This window comes from Haliotis cracherodii, unplaced genomic scaffold, assembly GCF_022045235.1.
Source record: "Haliotis cracherodii isolate W230 unplaced genomic scaffold, xgHalCrac1.p SCAF_9, whole genome shotgun sequence".
Lineage (NCBI taxonomy): Eukaryota > Metazoa > Mollusca > Gastropoda > Lepetellida > Haliotidae > Haliotis > Haliotis cracherodii.
The window spans coordinates 25,588,945-25,609,578 of record NW_027266343.1 but is presented as its reverse complement, the minus strand read 5'-3'; the positions used below and the strand labels follow the sequence as shown (position 1 = coordinate 25,609,578).

The following is a 20,634-nucleotide window of genomic DNA, read 5'->3' as shown; positions in this document are numbered from 1 at the left end:
TGGTTGCAGTGTTACGCATAAGCAATCATGCAAGCCAGTCTGTAAAAATACACTGCACGTATCCAATAATGTTGACCTGAATATGGTCGACGATGTTTACAGTCGTAGTTCTTGACACATGACATGCCAGTCGTCCTGCGCAGTAAACTGTAACCCCGTATGCTGAGTGGACTAGATCAAGCTCCACACACAGCCAATCCCTTGTGAACCCTGGGTTTGACAGACCAGTGGTGTGTCCGACTTCTGAGTAGGAACTGTGACACCGCCAGTGTAGGGGCAAGTTGATCCCCATGATAAGATTGACGACTGGTCCAGTGTTGTGAGCGATGACCCAGTTGGGTACCCGGAAGCATATGACGATTCTGCTGAATACCGAATCGGTCATTGGGTTGTGATCGTCAACTGTAGTGCAGACAATAACTACCAGACGCCGTAGTTAGGGAAATCTTTGAGTGTAGGTTTGCTTTCTCCGAGGAAACGTTCAACCAACGTTGATAGCTGAGGAGAATTGGGGGGAGATTTCCACAGAACCGTCACCACAAGGTAAGGCGCTTCCAGGATCTTGGGAAGTGCTGGAGCGCCGTTGTATGGACGCCAATCAAGTGTCCGTGTTGGAGCGCCGTTGTATGGACGCCAATCAAGTGTCCGTGTTGGAGCGCCGTTGTATGGACGCCAATCAAGTGTCCGTGTTGCAGCGCCGTTGTACTGACGCCAATCAAGTGTCCAGCGACCGCTCTGGTCTCCGTAGGTAGTTGGCCCTGGGGATCTGACAATCTCATAGGCCTGTAGAATGAGAGCACGTAGCCACAAGGATATCGTGGAATGGCTAATCGTCTGTCTGTGCGGTTGTCCCGGGTGTGGGTCTGTAGAGGCGCACTTAGGAGAGGCGCAAGGATAGGTGCAATCAGAGACGCTAGGATAGACGCCGTTATGGACGCTGTAGACGGTGCTTTTGTAAAGGCGTCTGTATAGTTGTCCGGCGAGGCACTGGCCACTGTATTGGCGCTGTTTAATGGATAGGCGCTATCTGTATAGGCACTAGTAGAGGCGTCTGCAGAGGCGCTGTGGATGGCGCTTGTAGAGGTGCCTGTATAGCCGCTGGGGCAATAGGCATTAGCGTCTGTTGTATGGCCCGCAAGTACTGGTTGTACTTGAGGAGAGGGGCATCCATCATAGGTGTCTGGGCCGTAGGCAGGGTGCCTGTTGGATAGGCGCCGTTAAGATAGACGCAGTAGTGGTCGTCAGGAAGCTCTGGGTAGAGTGAGTGGGTGAGTGTGGTTTTACGCCGCTTTTAGCAATATTCAAGCAATATCACGGCGGGGGAAACCAGAAATGGGCTTCACACATTGTACCCATATCGGGAATTGAACCCGGGTATTCGGCGTGGCGTGCGAACGCTTTAACCACTAGGCTACCTGACCGCCCCCCCTGGGTAAATCACGAAATCATGGTATTAATGAAGGTCGGGGAGTTACGAGATAGCCGATCTGGTTGTGGGCGAATATTCAGATAAGTCAGACATCCTGCGCCAGTATTTTCCTGGCCTGGCCTTTTTCCTGGACATACGGAGGTACTGTCTGAAGCTGTGGGGGTAAGCAGAGACAGTCTGTACATCTGTTACCCTGGGGACATTTAGATGTACAAAGCAGGCACAGGGGGTGGGGATCCCACGCCGACATATTACGCTGGCACTTTGAGCATGAGGGCATGATATCTGCAATGAAGCAGTGTCAAATCACAATGCATCCCCTCCCGATTATGTATGCTATAATTTGTTTATCCCACTACGTGGGTTTATAAAACAATTATTACGACAAACGTAAGACAACATACAAAACGAAGACAAAATACTTGCGAGGGTATGCCAGTGGTGGGGTACAAAGCAAGAAGAATATAGAACGCAAGTCAGTTAATACTGCGCAGGATGAATTACATGTCACATATCAAGACTGACTGTAAACATCTTTGACCGTAATCAGGTCAACTGACCAAGTGGAATCGATGCAGTGTATATGTACAGACTAGCTTGCATGATCGTTTAACACTACAACCACTTGACAAGACGCCTGTCACTGTACATCAATGTGGTCGATTCACAAACTACAGTGGACATCAGATGCCTGCACGCACAGTAAACGAGACACCATGCACCATCGTGGACGAGCTGTCTCCATCAGTTGTCGGATGGAAGCTAGACATATTCCCGGGAACTGAACATCCTTGCCCACAGCCTTTCAGGCCAAGGCAGAATAGTGGCAACAGAATGGACCTTACATCCCCAGATCTTTGCTTGGATAACAATGTTATGGGACACACCACACCTAGATCATTTGCCACCGGCAAGAACCATCAACTCCGGTTAATGTCAGCCCAATTCCTGTCCCAAGGGCTCACCAGATCAATGCGCTATCGATGGAATGGTTGGATCTATTTGAATACACATTCCCACCATGGTCTTTCCTAGACAAGGTCATCCTGAAGGTGGAGGAGACGGATTGCATGATAATCCTGATAGCACCAATCTAGACCAGCAAAATGGGGTTCCCCAGATTATTAAGGCTACTAATGGAAGAACCTCACCAGTTACTTCTCCATCACGATCTGTTTACGACAGCCCAAGTGAAATGATCGATCATTTGTCTCACATGTGTGTTACATACAATTGTTTTAGTTTGAGAACTGAATAGAGCTTGTGAAGTCACACTCTGAAATTATTTGAATGATTTAAAAACAGAACCTTTGACGTACTCTCCCTTTCAAATGGAAGTGTTCATTTTAGGGTAGCTAGAGATATAGGACTAGGTTGTACTGCTTTAGACAGCATTTTGGATAAAATATGAATAGATAGATATTGATGAGGTCAGCTGTCACTTGATTTGGTAAAGCCAAGATAGTTCATGGTACAGTTTCTTATGAGAAGGTTTTGGTGCAATAAGTATTTGACATTATGTTTCACGGGAAGATTTTTCTTCATTGCAATATGTTTATATTTCAGTGTTCACTGCCATGTGTTTTTCTTCACAATGACTTGTCATCCTGCCTTAACATTTGTGTAAGTACCAAATTGTTTGTCAGGAAATACAAAGCCTCTCAAAAGTTTTTATCAAGTTTGCATATGAGGGGATTTTACCCTTAGTTGAGATGCATGATATGCCAAGATTCAAACGACAACATTTTTGTGTAAGCTACCAATTGCAAGGTGCTGGTGAGCCTATAATTGCATGACACAGTGTGTAATCTGTCCGTTTACTTTTGACATCTTCTTTGAGCCAGCAGCAAGGATGAGCCTGAGACACTTAGAAGTGTTCAGTGTATTTCTTGCTTTTTGTCTTTAATCTCTTTCATCAATTGTGTTCAAAATTGCATTCAGTAGTGTTACAATGATTTTGCCTGAACTTGTGAAGTGATGTGCCCACTCACCGTTGTTTACAGAATCCACAATCAAATTAACGCTTTAAATGCCTTAACATGAACCTTAGTGGACACATAATTCACAAATAGCTTTCACTAAAATCAAATTGTGCCATTTGTTTATTGTTGTTCTTCTCAGACACAACAAGAGCTAGCAAGGATTCTAAAATGACGTTACTGGAATCGGAGTTGTTCATGCCAGTGTAAATAAAAACATTAAAAATCTTCTATTTGTGAAAAAAGGCCTAGATAGGTGAAACTTTATGAAGATGTGTAGGGCAATAATGTAACTTGGTGAATGGAAATAGGACTTTTATATAGTGGAAAGTGGTTACCCGGGGTAGGTATCATTTACTCAGCAAAAATGATGCAAAGAGATGATATTTTGGTAGTATGTGTAGAACACAAAGTCAAGTAACAGCACCACTGGCCCGAAATTTATTCATACCAGCTAGTACCAGGTTTTATAATATGTTTGTGATACTCTTATTTATTTGATGTGTTTATAATAAGCTGAGACCTTGAGCTAATGTAATCCAAATTTCCTATGGGATAATGCAGTGTATAATAATATTAATAGGTAATATGTTGATAAGATAATAGTGTTATCTTATCTTACTTTCACAATCTCATTAAAATCAGACCTCAGTTCTCGCTACTGCTAAACAAAGATCTGAGGACATCCCATAAGGGATCACGTCAGAACGACCTTTTATCCGACCAATCAGAGCATTGCTTAACAGATTATGAAAGTGACAGTCGGAATGTGATTTCTAATCATGCAACCTCAAAAACTTTAACTGCAAACGATAGCTACGGGTTTAACAACTGAATCCATACAATCTAGACCATCTATTAGCCATTCATGAATGTTCTTTTGTTCAGGTTTCAAATTTGTAATCGAGAATTTGTCTAAATATGTTTTGAAGTGTAGTCTCCAATATGAAATTAGTGCCGAAAAGCATGAGGAAGCTGCCTTCTGATTGGTCATTCAATTGGTCGGTCAAAGTTCGCGCAAGGTCGGTCTGACGTGACCTGTAATGGGATGTTCTCAGATCTTAGTTTAGCGGAAGCGAGAAATTAGATCTGATTTTATTGAGATTGCTTACTTTCATTACATGCTTGGTTGGAATGCAGTATGACAAATTATGATATTTAAAGGATATATTTCTGAATTGTCTGCCTTTGTTCACTGGTCCAATTAAAGAACATTGGAATTTTTCCTGACAGAAAGTCAAGTGAGCACATGAAATGGGACGTTCCTGTCATTCGTCCATCTGATTGTCTGTCCATTATTAACTTTTGCATTTTTTACCATCACTACTTTCTTGTGTGTGCTAGAGGAAGCATTCATATTTTTGGTTTGAGTTTTTCTTTAGTACACCTTTGATTGTAGTCATACTGTTGTCTTTGTCTTCAGTTATTGTTTATGTTGCTATTTACTAGCGATTCTTCTTTGAAGAAGTTCTTGTTTATTGTTTGAGTAAAATTCACGTAAGTATTTAGAAGGGTGATGTATTGTTAGACCAGTATAGGTGTGGCCTTAATGGCCGCTCATGGGAGCCCAGGAAGCTTTCCCTAACCAAAAGGCAATGAGGGGTACAGACTGAAGTGGGGTCAAGCATTTCAGACCAGAGAGACCCAGAAGAAGGGAATCAACCTTTATGCCATGTCCGCGACAAGCTCCATGTCAGACACAGAAGCATTCCCCAGCCAAATGGTCACAAGAGGAACCGACTGAAGCAGGATCAAGCATCATGGAAGTGAGAAGTGCAGAAGTTATTATCTCCACGGTACTGGCACTGGCAGGGGATGGGTTTGCAATAGACCTATAACTGTGGGTCTCATTGAAGATTGTCCCCAGGTTAGCATTTGTCAGTCAACTTTGCGACCCGCACAGGTCGGGAGAGGAGATTTTGAAGCATTCAGCTGGACCGGAAAGGTCACTGCATGGATGCGGTGGAAGTGAGGAGGAAGAAGACAATCCAAGAAGTGTCCAGTATTCAGAACAGTTACCAGCAGTTTTTACACATCCAGCCAAGCCAATCGGGTACCTTGTGCGAATGAAGCCAATATTTCCCCATATGAGGAATTGGCCTGCACCTTAAGATCATGAACCACACAGGGACCAGCCAGACTACAAAGCCTTGTTACATCACAGTTACAACCATGGTTACCACCAGAGACTAATGTCTTACATATTGATACAGAATCTGGCAATGGGAAAAACAATTTTCTGGACTCTGATTATTCACCAACATTTGATTATGAACAGGGTCATTCTTTTGCAGAGCTTACTTGAGGAGATCTACTACCTTATGATGGATCTAGTACCTATAGTGTAGAATGCCATAATGCCTCGATATTGATACATATATGTGCCCTACTCTTCCTTGGTCCAGATACGCTTCAGTAGTTACCAACCAGGCACCTGAGGGCTTCAAGTAGCTCAACAGTGGAGATAGTGTACCTCTTCCCCCAGTGATGTTGCAGAGGGGTTTAGTGCAGTAGATGGAACATTCCACAAACACAATCTGCGGGTTGTGAGGTATTTATTTCTGTCCTCGACAGTCATATGGCGATGATATACGGACAAGATTTTCATCCCTGTGGGTGACACCGGGGTGTGTCTGTCCCTACCCACAGCAGCGGCATGCATGTTTAGTGAGACTTTGGCACTATGGTTTTCCTTGTCCTTAGTCGTGCAGAGTTAGTGGCAGTGTAAGTTTCAGTGTATTAGAGGTGGAAGAGAAAGGTAAAGTTGCATAAGGCCAAGCTGACTGGTCAAGGCTATTGTATTAAACAATGGATGGGTCAAGAAACAATAGAAAAAAGAATGGAATTACCTGTCCACCCTTAAACTGAAATACCTAGGACCTAAAAGAGAAGAAATGAAAACTAGCCAAGTGCATGATACTTGACCATCGACAACTAATGGTCAATCAACCTGAAATGGACCCAAAGTAAAAAATATAAAAAACTGAAATAAACATATAGGCGTGTCTTGCCTTAGGCGGCCCAGTGACAGCAGAGTTCACTGGCTCCACGGAGTGTTCTAGTTTGAATCCCACTGCTGACTCATGGCCCTTTGCGTTATGTTTTATTTGATGTTAACTGTCTGTTTTAACCATGAGTCAGCTAACTGGGGACACTCCTGTGAGACTCTGTAGTAGGGATCTTGCATCCAGCGGGTGAAAAAGGACAAAAAGACTTGTTGAAAATCTAATGAATTTTTTATACAACAAAATTAAACTGATTAACAAAATATAAAATTAAGAAATCCAACAATCTATTCCTACCCTAAACCTACTTAATCCTAACCCTAATTAATCCTAACCCTACTTCTCCCTGACGGAAACCCCCTTACACAAACTATATAAATAAATCTACCTACATACTCATTTCTCCCCCACCCAGCTACATCAAACCTATTCTTAACTAGTGAGACGTCTTCTTAAACAAGAGAATGTAACTAACTTTCCCCGCACCCAAGTGGACTTGCATGTCGGGGAATCCCGACCTCTTAAGACACTGAATGCTGCAGTACCAGGTCCTTATATACCACTAGGCTGACCCTTGACCCGATTAGGGAAAACTCCTGTCGTACAGCCGTTGGCCAGCAATGCTGGTCGCGACCAATCAGGGCGTTCCTACCATATTGTGCTCCGCGCATCATAGCTCGTGGCGGAACATACAACATGCGGCTTGAGCACTCAAGTAGGAAACACCCACCCCCAAACGACCAAAAGGAAACAGTTTACGTCCAAAAGGAAACAGTTTACGTCCAAAACATGAGTAATAAGAGAGATAATTAACTACAAGATACTTACAACATCCAGAGGTACTTATATCAAATTTATAGGATGTTTCTTATAGGTTCTATAAATAGCCACCCGATGTCCCTTACTTATGTTAAATTACGTGGTCTCCTACAAATATATACAACTGCCTGCCACAGTTGGACACCAGTTGGGATACCAGTAGATGCTGCCTACTGAAAACCATCAGATGGATAATCATGTACCACATGGGATCTAGTTGGCACATGATTGCCAACTGAGACACTGTCACCAGCTTGGACACAGATCAGGGGTCAGATCTACTAACTCATCTGCCTGACACAGTCGAAAGAATGAAGTGAAGCAAGATTACAGTTCATCACCAATGGATTCTCCTTTTTTGTGGTTAATAAAAGAAATTCACCATCTTATGTTGGGTTTCAAGTTGAAGGTGAAGGAAGAAGTTATGCTACTGTAGTGGACATACAATTCCTGAGTACCAAGATGTAATTTTAGACCACATGTTTTCTTATCTGAGGTCAGATGCCTTGTACACACCCAGCTACACAACAAATGTTGGCATAAACGGGTGGCCATGGACCAGTTTTCCACCTTGACACAAAGGAACTTCACTCTACTGTCATAGCAACTGATTTGGAAAAACTTTGTCTGAATGAACATTTAATCGTAAAGGCTAATTACCCTGTAGTCATGACATGTATATATCTAGAATCACTTAATTGATGTTGAAAAGAAGACGAAGAAGTCCTAGGCAGTTATTCAGAGCATTTAATGGCAGTTAGTTCATCATCATAGGCAAGGCATGGCAGTTTGTCAACACACGCACACAGGCAGCATGTGGTCACATAAAAAAGTACAAACCGGGTGCATACAACTGTCGAACCTGAACGGAATGGCAGACCAACGAAATCACACCCGACGACATGCACACAGCATCAGCAATAGGCAAACAGCCCCACCATCCCTACCATCATTGAATAGCATTCATTCATTACTTTATGACAAAGCCGCCCCCAAATTTAGAACAAAATTTGGAAAAAGAATAAAGTAATTCCCTTCAGGCAAAGTCAAAATTATCATTAAGGCAAACTGCATTAATGTCAATTCTGTTCAATGGCACCAAAACAAGGTCAGTCATTGGCAATACAATATAAAAGTCACATTTCAAAGGCACAGATAATCAGTTATCATCTGGTCATTCTGGGAGTCTGATCAGTTGCGTGACTGGTCGCATAATGTCACAGTCACCCACCGTTACTGTAGTAACATGAACTCTGCCGTCACAACTGGGGTGGATCTTGGAAACTCTTCCAACCAGGTGGCACGCACATTTTGTAGGTCAACTATCATCACAACATCCTTACAGTCAATGTCTCTCTGATCCTTCTCATCAGAAACCCATTTGCTTCTTAACTGCAAGTCTGGTAAATAATGTCTCAAATGTTGCTTCCAAAAGTGATCTGCAAGGACCTGACTATAGCGCCACCTGCGCCTTCCTATGATTTCACTGGCAGGGTAGACCACCCGTGGAAGGGATTGATCCAGGCGTCCCATCAGCAGAACATTGGGAGTAATGGGGTCTATGTCACGCACATCACTAGACACATAACCTAATGGTTTAGAGTTCAAAATGCCTTCAATTTCAGCAAATACTGTTTGAAGTACAGGTTCAGTGGCTGATTGGTCTCCCAAGATTACCTTGAGTCCATCCTTGATGCACTTAATCTCCCGTTCCCATGCACCACAGAAGTGTGGAGCACTTGGTGGATTAAACCGAAAGGAGATTTTCTGTTATCTAGCTGTCAATTCAGTGAAGGAGTCATTGCAGCCCATGCCTCCTCAAGCTCTCTCTGACCGCCCCGAAAATTTTTGCCTCTGTCACATAAAACTTCATAAGGCTTGCCACGTCTTAATATGAAACATCTAAGTGACATCAAAAATGAATCAGTGTCCATTTTGTCCTATTTGTCAGCTCTTGTTGTCATACATTTGTAAAGAATGCCCCATCTCTTTTCCAGTCTCCAAGCAATCTTCACCATCAGAGGGGCAAAAACAGTCAATTCCAGTTGAATAAAAAGCTGGCTTAAATAATCGAAGTCGTGCTGATGGCAAATCAGCCATCTTGGGAGCTTCTGGCTTGCTTCTCCATTTCTGGCATGTTCTGCACTTGCGTTGATACTTGCGAATTGCCTCCCTTCCACGTATGATCCAGAAATTTCTTCTCATTTCCGCATGCACCCAAGCATCATACTCCTTTATGAGGAGTTGGGTCATGGCATGCTTTGGATCCAACACTACAGGGTGCTTCATGTCTCCAGGTAAGTCTTCAGATCTGTGTAGTCTTCCGCCTACACGGATAACCTTGTGGGTTGAATCATAAACAGGAGCAAGCTTCAACAACCGACTTCTGGAAGGTACGAGTTTCACAGATTCCAATGCAGTAAATGCAACTGGAAAGCACTATTGCTCAGCAAGGCTGTAGAGATGCATTTCAGTTTGTGTTCTGATATCAGCACCCCATGAAGCACCTGCATAGTCTTGGTGACGAGATCATTCCAATCTGTACAACTGTTGAGATCAATAGGTACATCAACATTCAATGCAGACACCATGCACCTTGTTTTCACTTCACTGTCATCTACAGTGTCCTTCAATCTGCCACTGGTCAGAAGATAGATGTAAGAAGGTAGGACCATTTCTCCATCGGGATTGATCATCACTTATATGTGTGGTAGTTGGGCTAAAAATAGATCGTAATTTATCGGGTAGTATGGCGGCAAGTTTAATTTTCATGTACGGTAAGGGTTGTAAATTATAGGGCTTGTAGTGCTTCAGCAGGGCTGGTGGAAGTCATTATCTTGTAGTCAATTAATCTATTTATTACTCTCGTTTGGCAGTAAAATTCCACTGGAATTCCCTGTGACGGTTGCGAGGTCTGCATGTCTTCCTGCCGTAGCGTGTTTCCGGTTCTATAGGTGTCGCCGAGCACGCTATGTTAGGAATTATCATTTGACCAATGAGAAGCTTAGAAGATTGTATGACACGTGACCTATGAATATGGTTAGCTCAGTGGGTATAAAAGCCTGATACGACCGAGATTAGTCGTCTGAAGTTTCGGGTATCCCGACAAGTAAGTCCACAACACCCACTACGGGGAACATCCCTCTAGGCAATAAGGTTTTCTTTACGACTAGTTTTAGGTGTAGGTTTAGTTTATGTGGTAGTCGGGTGGGGAAAAAGTAGTTGTAGGAAAAACATGTAGAAATAAGGACTTAGGTAGATTGGAGAGTAAGAAATAAGTTACAATGTAGGTTTTGTAAGGTATTTATTTAGTATAGTTATTGGAATAGTGGTGTGGGGGAGAAGTCGGTGTAGGAGAAAATAGGCAGTAAATTATGCAGTTAATGATAAAGACATGTAGGCTAATAGCAAAAGTTTAACTGTGTGTGAGTGCTTTCTTTTTGTATTTTTCTGATTTACTGTTAATTTGTACATTTTGTTAAGTTTAATAAATCATTTAATTTATGATTTTGTCTTAGTTTTGTTTTAGCAAAGTTGAGAACCTGACCAACCATAGAACCTCGAGAGAGTACACTGTTCATGACTGATCACAGTAGAACACAGCGCAAAGTCCAAAATTATATGAACAGGGTTCGAACTTAGTACTCTCCGATTACAATCCTGTCACTGGGCAGCCCGCATGCCTTTCAAGTCATCTGCTGGATTGGATGCAGTGTTGATGTAATACCACTGACAGGATTCAGTAAGGGTCTGTATCTCCACAACACGTGTTCCCACAAAAACCTTATAACGGCAAGAGTCAGACTTGATCCATGTCAATACTGTTGTTGAATCACTCCAAAGCATGATTCTGTGGATTGGCAATGTAAGTTCACTGGACAATACATCTAACAATTGAGCTCCTGCAAGAGCTGCACATAACTCCAACCGGGGCATGGACAACTGGCGCTTTGGTGCGACTCTCATATGTGCTTGCAGAAAACTGACATGAATATCACCATCATCAACAGTCCTCATGTATGCAACAGCTCCATATGTCCGCTCGGACGCATCACAGAAAATAAGAATTTCCCGCATTGTTCCTTTAGGGTCAGTTCTCAATGTAGCATAACAACGTGGAAGTCGCACTTCACTGACATTTGGAAGCTGCAACTCCCAAGTCATCCATCTGTCATATAGGACACCTTGTTCAATAGTTGCATCCCAGTCTCTCTTAACAGCCCACAGGTCCTGAACAATACACTTAGCTACGGCTAAGAAAGGCGCCACAAATCCAATAGGATCATATTAGCCTGCAAGTATGTGATAAATCACTCTCAAGGTCAGTGAATCATATTCTGTTAGCTTCTGCTTGTAACCCAGCTCATCAGTATTGATGTATCACAACAAACCTAAGGTTCTCTCAGACTTATCATCTCCACCCCTGTTCAACCACATCTTGCACGAATCTGAACGGTCCTCGGATGGGACATCTTGCACAACAGAAGCATCATTACTGGTCCACTGTCAACATGAAATCCTCCATCATCCAACAGATTCCCAATATCATGGAGCAAGGTTCTAGCATATTCACTAGTTGGCACACTGTACAGGCAGTTGGCGACATAGAAAGCTTCCATAACAGATCTCTTGACATGTTCTTTGCCCGACCTGTGGTTCTTTACATGCCTCTGTAGGGCGTAAGTAGAGCATACTGGACTGCACATTGTTCCAAATGTCAGTACTTGCCATTCATTAATGTCTGGTTCACCATGACATCTCATGTCAAGCCACAGAAAACAAAGAAGTGATCTGTCCCTCGGCAAAAGTCGCACTTGATGGACATAGCCTTTATGTCCCCAGCAATGGCAACAGAATGCTGTCAAATCTCAAAAGAACTCTAAGTAGGGATGGTCCCAACTGTGGTCCAGGTAACAATTTCTTGTTGAGATTTTTACTGTCATGTTCATAAGAGCAATTAAACACCAACCTGTGTTTACCATTTTGTTCCACAACATGATGAGGAATGTACCATGACTCGGACGTTTTCCTGTCTTCCTTGTCACTAATTACTTGTACTACTCGAGCATTAACTAACTTGTTAACAAGACCACTGTGAATTTCTGCCCTTTCTGGATGATTCAGCAAACGGCGCTCCATACATTGAAGTGTTGGGATCATATCTTCTTTTGAAGCCTCAAACACTGTGTCCTCGATCTCAACAAAGGAGATGCATATCAGTAAACACCATTCACTTCCACTCTTTGAGTGTCAGTTTCTAGAATATGCATGGCAAGGTTATCCTGCTTTGACCTTATCACATCCATTTTCCACAATGCCTGAACGTCACTCATGAGACTAGTAGATTCCACCTCAGTGAATAATACTGTTTGGGTCCTAACTTGCTGCTGTACATTGTGTGTTCCTTGAAGTGACCAGCCCAGTCTGGTATGCACAGCGATTGGAGAACCACTTGGTTCACTTCTAACTTGCTCTTGAGGTACGATCAGTTCAGCCAAGTCTGAACCAGTCAGAATGACTGGTTTAGCATTGTCAATATGGGACAAAGGTAAGTCTCTGATATGTGCCCACTGTTTCTGGAGTTCAGCCACTGGGTATGTATATTCAGATAAAGACAAGCTGCTCGATGTGAAGGCATTTAGCACATTGTATCTTGTTTCTGGCATATCCTTTGCAGATACCTGAAGATTCACAGACTGTCCACTGCACAGATATGGCTCACGCCGAATTGTTGTAAGCAAAATGGTATCTGGATTCTCCAAAAGATCAAGAGACTTCACAGCGGATTAAAAAATCATGGTTCTTTGAGATCCGTCATCAAGGAGTGCGTAAGCATTCATGTTTCGGCCTTGTCCGTACAAAGTAACCTCAACAACTTTCAACATGGTACTAAAGGGCTTGGATGGCTGATCAAGATACACTTGTGCAGACGAGGAAGAGGTCTTTGAAAACATCACCTTCTGTGCAGTCATATGCCTGCATGCATCATGTAGGGCAGTAAGATGCAACTTGGTACATCGTTGACACGGTGTCTTTAGGTTACAGTCCTCTGGTTTATGTTTTCATGCACATCGAAAACATTGATCTCTCAACCAAGATTCAACTTCCAGATCAGGAAGCTTCTTTCACTCTGGGCATGTATTCAGAAAATGATCAGCTGATATACATTTAGGACAGTAGCCCTTGTACTTTGGTTTGACCTTGACCTGTTGACCCTGTTGTCTGCCATTTGAAGCATTTTGTTGAGTGAAGAATGTTGATGCAGAACTTGTTTCATTACTTTGTTGGCTAGAGACAACTGTACGTCGAGACATTCACTTATCAGACTTCATGGAGTCAGTGCTAGGCACTGCTTGATGAGATAATCTCTTGGCCATTGATTTTAGCTGTAACCACTGGTCAAGGTGGGTCAAATTGTTTGTTGCAATAGAACCAGAATTATACAGTCCCTGTTTGATACAGTACTCTGTAAAGTTGTCACGCATCCCATGTGGAAGCTTGGTAATCAGAGTTGACACATGTGAAGCACAATACAGTTCAGCTCCACTCTGCATGGATTTCAACATCTCAACTAACGACTGTATACATAAGGCAAAGTTCTCAAAGGCATCATAATCTCCGAACCTAATTGGTGGACTGTTAAGCTACACTTATCTCACTCTGAATCAGTTGGCCCACACTACCATATGTGCGTTGCAATTCCTGCACAGCCTTTGTGTAAGGAGTAGGGTGAAACATGAAGACCTCAGCAAGCTGTCTTGGTTTATTACCAAGTTTATCTAATAATAGTTGATACTTGTAAGTTTCAGTCAGGTGAGGATGAACATCAGCTAGTGTCTCAAGTGCCATCTTCAGTTCTTGGGGAAGACATATGTTCATCTTCTTATGTTTGCTTTATCAAAGATTTACGAAAATGCTCCAAATGCCAAAGTCCAGTTTTAGTGGAATCCTATGTCTACTGGACAATCGTTTTCTCAACATGCTCAATATGGATAGTAACTGATGTGATGTAGATATTTTGCTGGGGATTTTGACAATTCTACAAGTGATGACTGCGGAAGAATTCAGTTTACTCACATACGAGGGTAATGAACTCAGTATGGTCATCTGATATTTTTTTGCCATTATTGCTGAAGTATCTCATTTGGTGGACAAGTTTCTTGAAGTGCTTTTCATTTGTTTCAAAGCTCTTCTTATCCCTAGCCTCAAGTTTTGTGGACACAGACAGCCCACAGACCATGGTGGCTTCTATCCAGAGACTTAGGGGAACCAGGTCGATTGATTTTGTGAGTGAGACATTACATTTGTCAACCAGCTGCAGGTTGAGACAGAACTAACAAAGAGAACTCACCGTACTGTTCAGCCACAAAGAGGGAGTGAAGAGCATGGGATGTGAAGATCAGATCATTCTCACTATTGACAGGTAATGTGTCACTGTCCGTGACAGGAGTAAGACGGCTGTTGGGTCAGCCCAGGATTGCCTACTCACACCCGGTGTGGACTTCATTGTCAGTTGGATAGGAGTTAGAACTGGACTGGGCAGGTCCATTCATGACATTTTACCAACCACTGGAATGGGACCTTGTCTTGTGTTTACCCCTAATCATAATCGACAGGGCATGAGAATGAGTCATGGTAGTCATCTTCTTTTGAGAAGATTCTCGGTGACCTCCAAAGAATGTCATGGCCACCAGAAACTTTACTGTCAAAACATTGAATATTTAATTTATGATTCTTAAAACATTTTCATTGATTAATAACGTAAACACTTCTTTACTTGCCACTTACCATTTGTCAAGGTAATATCAAATGTCATTCACACATTTATAGACTTACAAACAGTAATGCAGACTATATGTAAATATGTGCTATAGTAACATTACAATGGTTTCAATTTAAAATTTTCTTGCAGTTAGGCATGCATTTTCTCAAAACAGAAGTTAACTGTAATTGAACCAGACAACTGTTTCTTTTCTCTAACCAGTGTACTGCAAAAGATAACATCTAGGATCAATAATGAATATAGATACATATTGCTGAGGCCATCTATCACCTAATTTGGTAAAGTGAAATGGTGGAAAACTTTTTGGGTATTCAGGAAAAGGTGGTGAGGGGAATGCTTCTGTTTTGCAGGATTTTCCTTTCTTGTTTTTGATATGAACTAACAATAACAAACAGTATCCATAACCTGAGATTACACTTGAACATTGTGCTGTTATATTTGTTTATGGAATGACATTAATTTGAGCTTATGTTTTGACATGTGGATGTTTGTAGAAGACCAGTATCTGTGATTCCAGTTGTGAGTTCTTCTACCAAAAGCTAAAGGAAAGGAAAGGAAAGGAAAACATGATTGGTGAGTAGAGAAGTATTTTGCTTGTGCACATGTTTGTGTGATAATTCCTAAAAATACAAAACCTCTATTACGTCAGTGCCAGAAATATGTATTATGGCTTCAAATTTTCAACAGATAGCGTGTATGACCTCCAGCTGCCTCAATGCATTCTGTGATACGCCGCCTCATCGATGACGTCAGTCTTCTGTTGACATGGACTGGAATCCATTGCCACTTGTCTCTCAGGGCCTGCTGCAATTCTTGTCTGTTGACGGGAGGCTGAATGCGTGCTCTAATCTGTCTGTCAAGATGGTCCCACAGATGTTCAATAGGATTCATATCGGGTGATTGGGCAGGCCAGGGCAAAACGTCAACATTCTGCTGGTTTAGAAAGCTCCGAGTCAGTCTTGCAGTATGGGGCCTGGCATTGTGGTGTTGAAACAATGTCCCCTGCTGTTGGTTTTGTAAGAACGGAAGCACAACTGGCTCCAACACTTGGTCTCTGTACTGCACAGCATTAAGGTTTCCCTGTATAATCGCCAAATCAGTCTTCTGATCTCCACAAATACCGCCCCACACCATGACACCTCCTCCGCCGAATGGATGGACCTCTCGAATACACGCCGGAGCCAAACATTCCCCACTGCGTCGATAAACTCGTTCTCTGCCGTCATTTCGAAACAAGTTAAACAGACTTTCATCAGTAAACAGCACTCGACGCCAATTTCTCACTTGCCAGCGTCGAACCTGCCTCGCCCATCGCAGTCTCAGGCGTCGATGTTGAGCAGTCAGTTCCATTCCTCGGAAAGGACGATACGCTCGGATTCCAGCAGCACGAAGTCGTCTTAGTACTGTACGTTGGCTAATGGGATGTCCCAATACTGTTGCTGCCATTGCCGTCGCCGTTACGAATCTGTTTCGCAGGTGAATGAGCCGTATCTGACCATCTTCCAGTGGTGTTGTCACTCGGGGTCGTCCAGTTCTAGGCCTGTCCTGTGTCCTCCCTGTCTGCCTGTACTGTTGAATCAGCCTGGCTATTGTCAATGGTGTCCAACCAAACCTTCTGGCAATTTGGACCTGTGTTGCCCCCATTTCTGCCATACCGATGGCTCTCTCTCTGTGCTCCTGTGACTGTCGTGGCATTTCTTTTGTTTGCTTTATACCCGTGTGGTTATATCCTGCAGATGAACGCATTTATACAGCTAACATGCACATGCGGTTTATGCCACAGACTGGAAACCTGTTTCACCATTTTTTTGGCACCGCACTGTGGCGTGTTTGCGTGAGGTGTTTTTTTGTACCTGTTCCTGGGCAGTCATATTCCCAATACCCACTTTCCACTAGTTATCGCTGTTTTTAGGAAAATTACAAATTGCCAACCTATACTTTCTTTTACCGCTTAGTTTAGTTGTGACACTAATAGTAACTTCCTTCCTTAGACTCTCAAGCATGCCAAAACTGGAAGTCCTCACTTCTTCTTGTGTGTGCCATCCCAGTGACCATCCCAGTGACCATCCCAGCAGTGTGGGAAAGTTTTCCTGGCCAGTGGGACACATCACGGGAAGCATGTCACGTCATGGACGAATGCAATGAGCAACACGACAGCGAAGTGCACAGTGTATTACATCATTTCTCGTGCACCCACTGTGTCATGTCATATGCTAGCGATGTTATTATATGGGTTATTTTATGTTGGCCTTTTAAAAGGTACAAGGTCAAGACATATGCCCTATTACAAGGCAAAAGGTAAACACCCATTAAAAATTGAGTACCTAAACTACATGTTTCCAAGTAATAATTGACTAGCTAAACACATGTTTCCAAGTAATAATTGACTAGCTAAACACGTTTCCAAGTAATAATTGACTAGCTAAACACATGTTTCCAAGTAATAATTGACTACCTAAACTGCATGTTTTTAAGTATTAATTGACTATAGTCTGGAAGTTAATTTAAGGTACCGACGTTTACTACAATATCTGAAAAACTATTGGACCTACTCCAGTCAAAGTTGGTATGAGATTATTTAACAGTCATACATAACTGGATATTACATTTAAAGATAATCGGTGCATGAATAAAAAATCTGTCTCTTTAGCTATCACTTTATTTCATCAACAACCAGACCTGTTCGTCACGGGTGGAACGAGCATTCATTGTAACAGCCATCAACATAATGCTACCCCTGCATCACAGGGCCATATGACACAGTTGAACCAATCAACTCAACTCGAAAGGTTGCACGGGAATCACGCACGCATGAATACGGTGTTAGCATTAGATTTCATGATGTCTCAGCGCAAGCATCTTTCTGCTGATGCGAAAGGTTTCGTTGTTAAAATATTTGAATACGTTAAGGTTGAAAGTGAAAGACGTTCGCCCTTCTTTGACATTTCAAAGTACATGAAAAGAACAATTCATGCGTCCCAGCTTCCCAAACAAACCGTAGTTAAGATTTTGAACTCTCATAAAAACACATGCTCCACTGCACATCCCTTAGGGGGCATCTCAAAACAGGATAGGAAATTAAAGTTAGATTCCTTTGATAAGAAAGTTGTTAGGGACGTGATTCGGCGGTTAACACGAGAAAATGAATTTATTTCAACACTAAAACAAATTCTCCTTACAGATCATGACTAAGATATTTCCAAATGGTCCATTTGTAAACTCCTTTCTAAATTTGGATATCAGTACCAAAAGACGAAAGGGTCGAAACTAGCAATGTGTGAACGACCAGATATCATTCATTTGCGTATAAATTATTTGCGCATTTTTAAAAAGAAACGAGAAGAAGGCTATGTGCCTGTCTATTTGGACGAAACCTGGGTTAACGCCTGCCACACAGCGGCTTACCAATGGTCTCACCCAGATACCAGAGATCCACAGCACAAGATCCCCCCTGGTAAAGGGGAGCGCCTGATTGTCCTCTATGCAGGCTCCCACAGAGGTTTCCTCCTTGGGTGTGATCTAGTGTTCAAATCAAGATCTACAGATGGCAGAGACTACCATACCGAGATGAATAGTCAGGTTTTCACTGCGTATGTTGAGGAGCAGCTCCTCTTAGCACTGCCCGATAAATCCTTGGTGGTTATGGACAATGCTCCCTATCACAGTTGTTGAGATCCTATTAACCGTTGTTCAACCTCATATTCCACCAAAGGTGAAATATATCAGTGGTTGGACAACAACCGCATTGCTCAGCCCATGAAAGACAAAAAAACTGACTTCTACCAACTGGTTCTTCAGAACAAAACCCCGCCCTCTTATTTGATTGACAACATATTGAGAGAACACGGTCATGAAGTGCTTAGACTTCCTCCTTACCATTGTGACTTGAATCCCATCAAACTAATCTGGGGTGATTTGAAAAATATGGTCGCACGGCAAAATAAGACCTTCAAGCTTGCCGCCGTCAAGCAGATTGTCTTGAAAGGGATGGGAGAAATTACAGATGTACGTTGGGCAACTTGTGTCTAACATGTTATCAAAGTTGAGGAAGAGTATTGGAAACAAGACTGTATCCGACCAGATACTGTCCAGCCTGTTGTTGTTCATTTAGGTGACCGCACAGACTCCGAATCTGACGAGAGGGCATTTCGTGGGACCAAGATTAGTGCAATACATATACCCCTGTTTCACTACGACATGTAATAGCCCGAATTACCACGGATATGAATTCTTACATATTTGTACATATTCTTAATCATTTCTTAAGAATCGTAAATATATCTTTTTTGATTCCCAAACATTCTTGTAGTTCGTGATAAAAAATTTGTTTATCAAATAATTTCTAGGAATTGTCTACGAATTTCAGGTTCGTGCTTTGTAGTACATGTTGTAATCGGATCTTGTCCAATTTGAGCAATTCTTGGCTCAGAATTTGATTCTCTTTCACCCGAAACAGCACCGAGAGTCTCAAATCATCTACGTAAATATTAAAATATTTTCTTCCAAACCGCAAAGCAATGATAAATGAATAATTACGTATGATATATTACACCTAATAACATGATGCACGAAATATAATAATGTGGCAAGGAATGAAACATTCAAGTCAATAACACAGACCTGAAAAAGAATGCAAAAATAATTGGATAAATATTATTAAATAACTGCTTGAGACGCCCAACGCTAACACCGTGTTCGTGCGTGCGTGATTCCCATGCAACCTATTGAGTTGAGTTGATTGGTTCAACTGTGTCATATGGCCCTGTGACGCAGGGGTAGCATTATGCAGATGGCTGTTACAATGAATGCTCGTTCCACCCGTGACGAACAGGTCTGGTTGTTGATGAAATAAAGTGATAGCTAAAGAGACAGATTTTTATTCATGCACCGATTATCTTTAAATGTAATATCCAGTTATGTATAACTGTTTAATAATCTCATACCAACTTTGACTGGAGTAGGTCCAATAGTTTTTCAGATATTGTTGTAAACAATATTAACTTAACTTAAATTAACTTCCAGACTATACCTAAACAACATGTTTCCGAGTATCAATTGACTACCTAAACTGTATGATTCCAAGTATGTATTGAGTAGTATAGGAAATGGGGGTTCTGGACCACTTCAACTGGAGCCAGATTTATATACCTATACTGCTACTACAGATGGAATGCGATGATGCGATTCAACAATCGTCATGAGTTAAATTGGCTCTAGCTCACCACTACCTGGAGCCAATCAATGATACCATAGAGGGAATTTTTAGTACAAAAACAATGATGAGACTAAACTAAATTGTAATGAAAATAATCTCTATAATTTTTACTAATACGTATACTTTTATTTTTAACAAAGTCATATTCAACATTTTTACTAAGTTCTTCGTTCATTTTACTAAGAGACCAGACTATATACTCTTCTTGGTAATTGGAAAGAAACAATTGATGACCGTATTTGGTTGGTTTGATATCACTGATATAATATATACCTTGTGGTAATTCTCTCCATTTGATAATTTTGTCCCTGAGCATAAATGCTTCAATAGCTTTTTCGAGTTCTTCCTTTGTTGGTTTGTAATTTTCCATTATTATATACTTATGTAAGCATTCGTCTAAATGT

At 42.0% G+C, this 20,634-nt stretch overlaps 1 protein-coding gene across 1 annotated transcript in view; it reads left to right on the top strand.

Annotated features, from left to right (window-relative positions):
• LOC139452658 (tyrosine-protein kinase receptor torso-like) overlaps positions 1-20,634 on the top strand; it is a 381,001-nt gene that overhangs the window by 73,734 nt on the left and 286,633 nt on the right. Inside the window, exons 3-4 of the mRNA XM_071234197.1 lie at positions 2,996-3,052; positions 15,510-15,588. Coding sequence (XP_071090298.1) covers positions 2,996-3,052; positions 15,510-15,588 — 136 coding nt within the window. The remainder of the gene's footprint in view (positions 1-2,995; positions 3,053-15,509; positions 15,589-20,634) is intronic.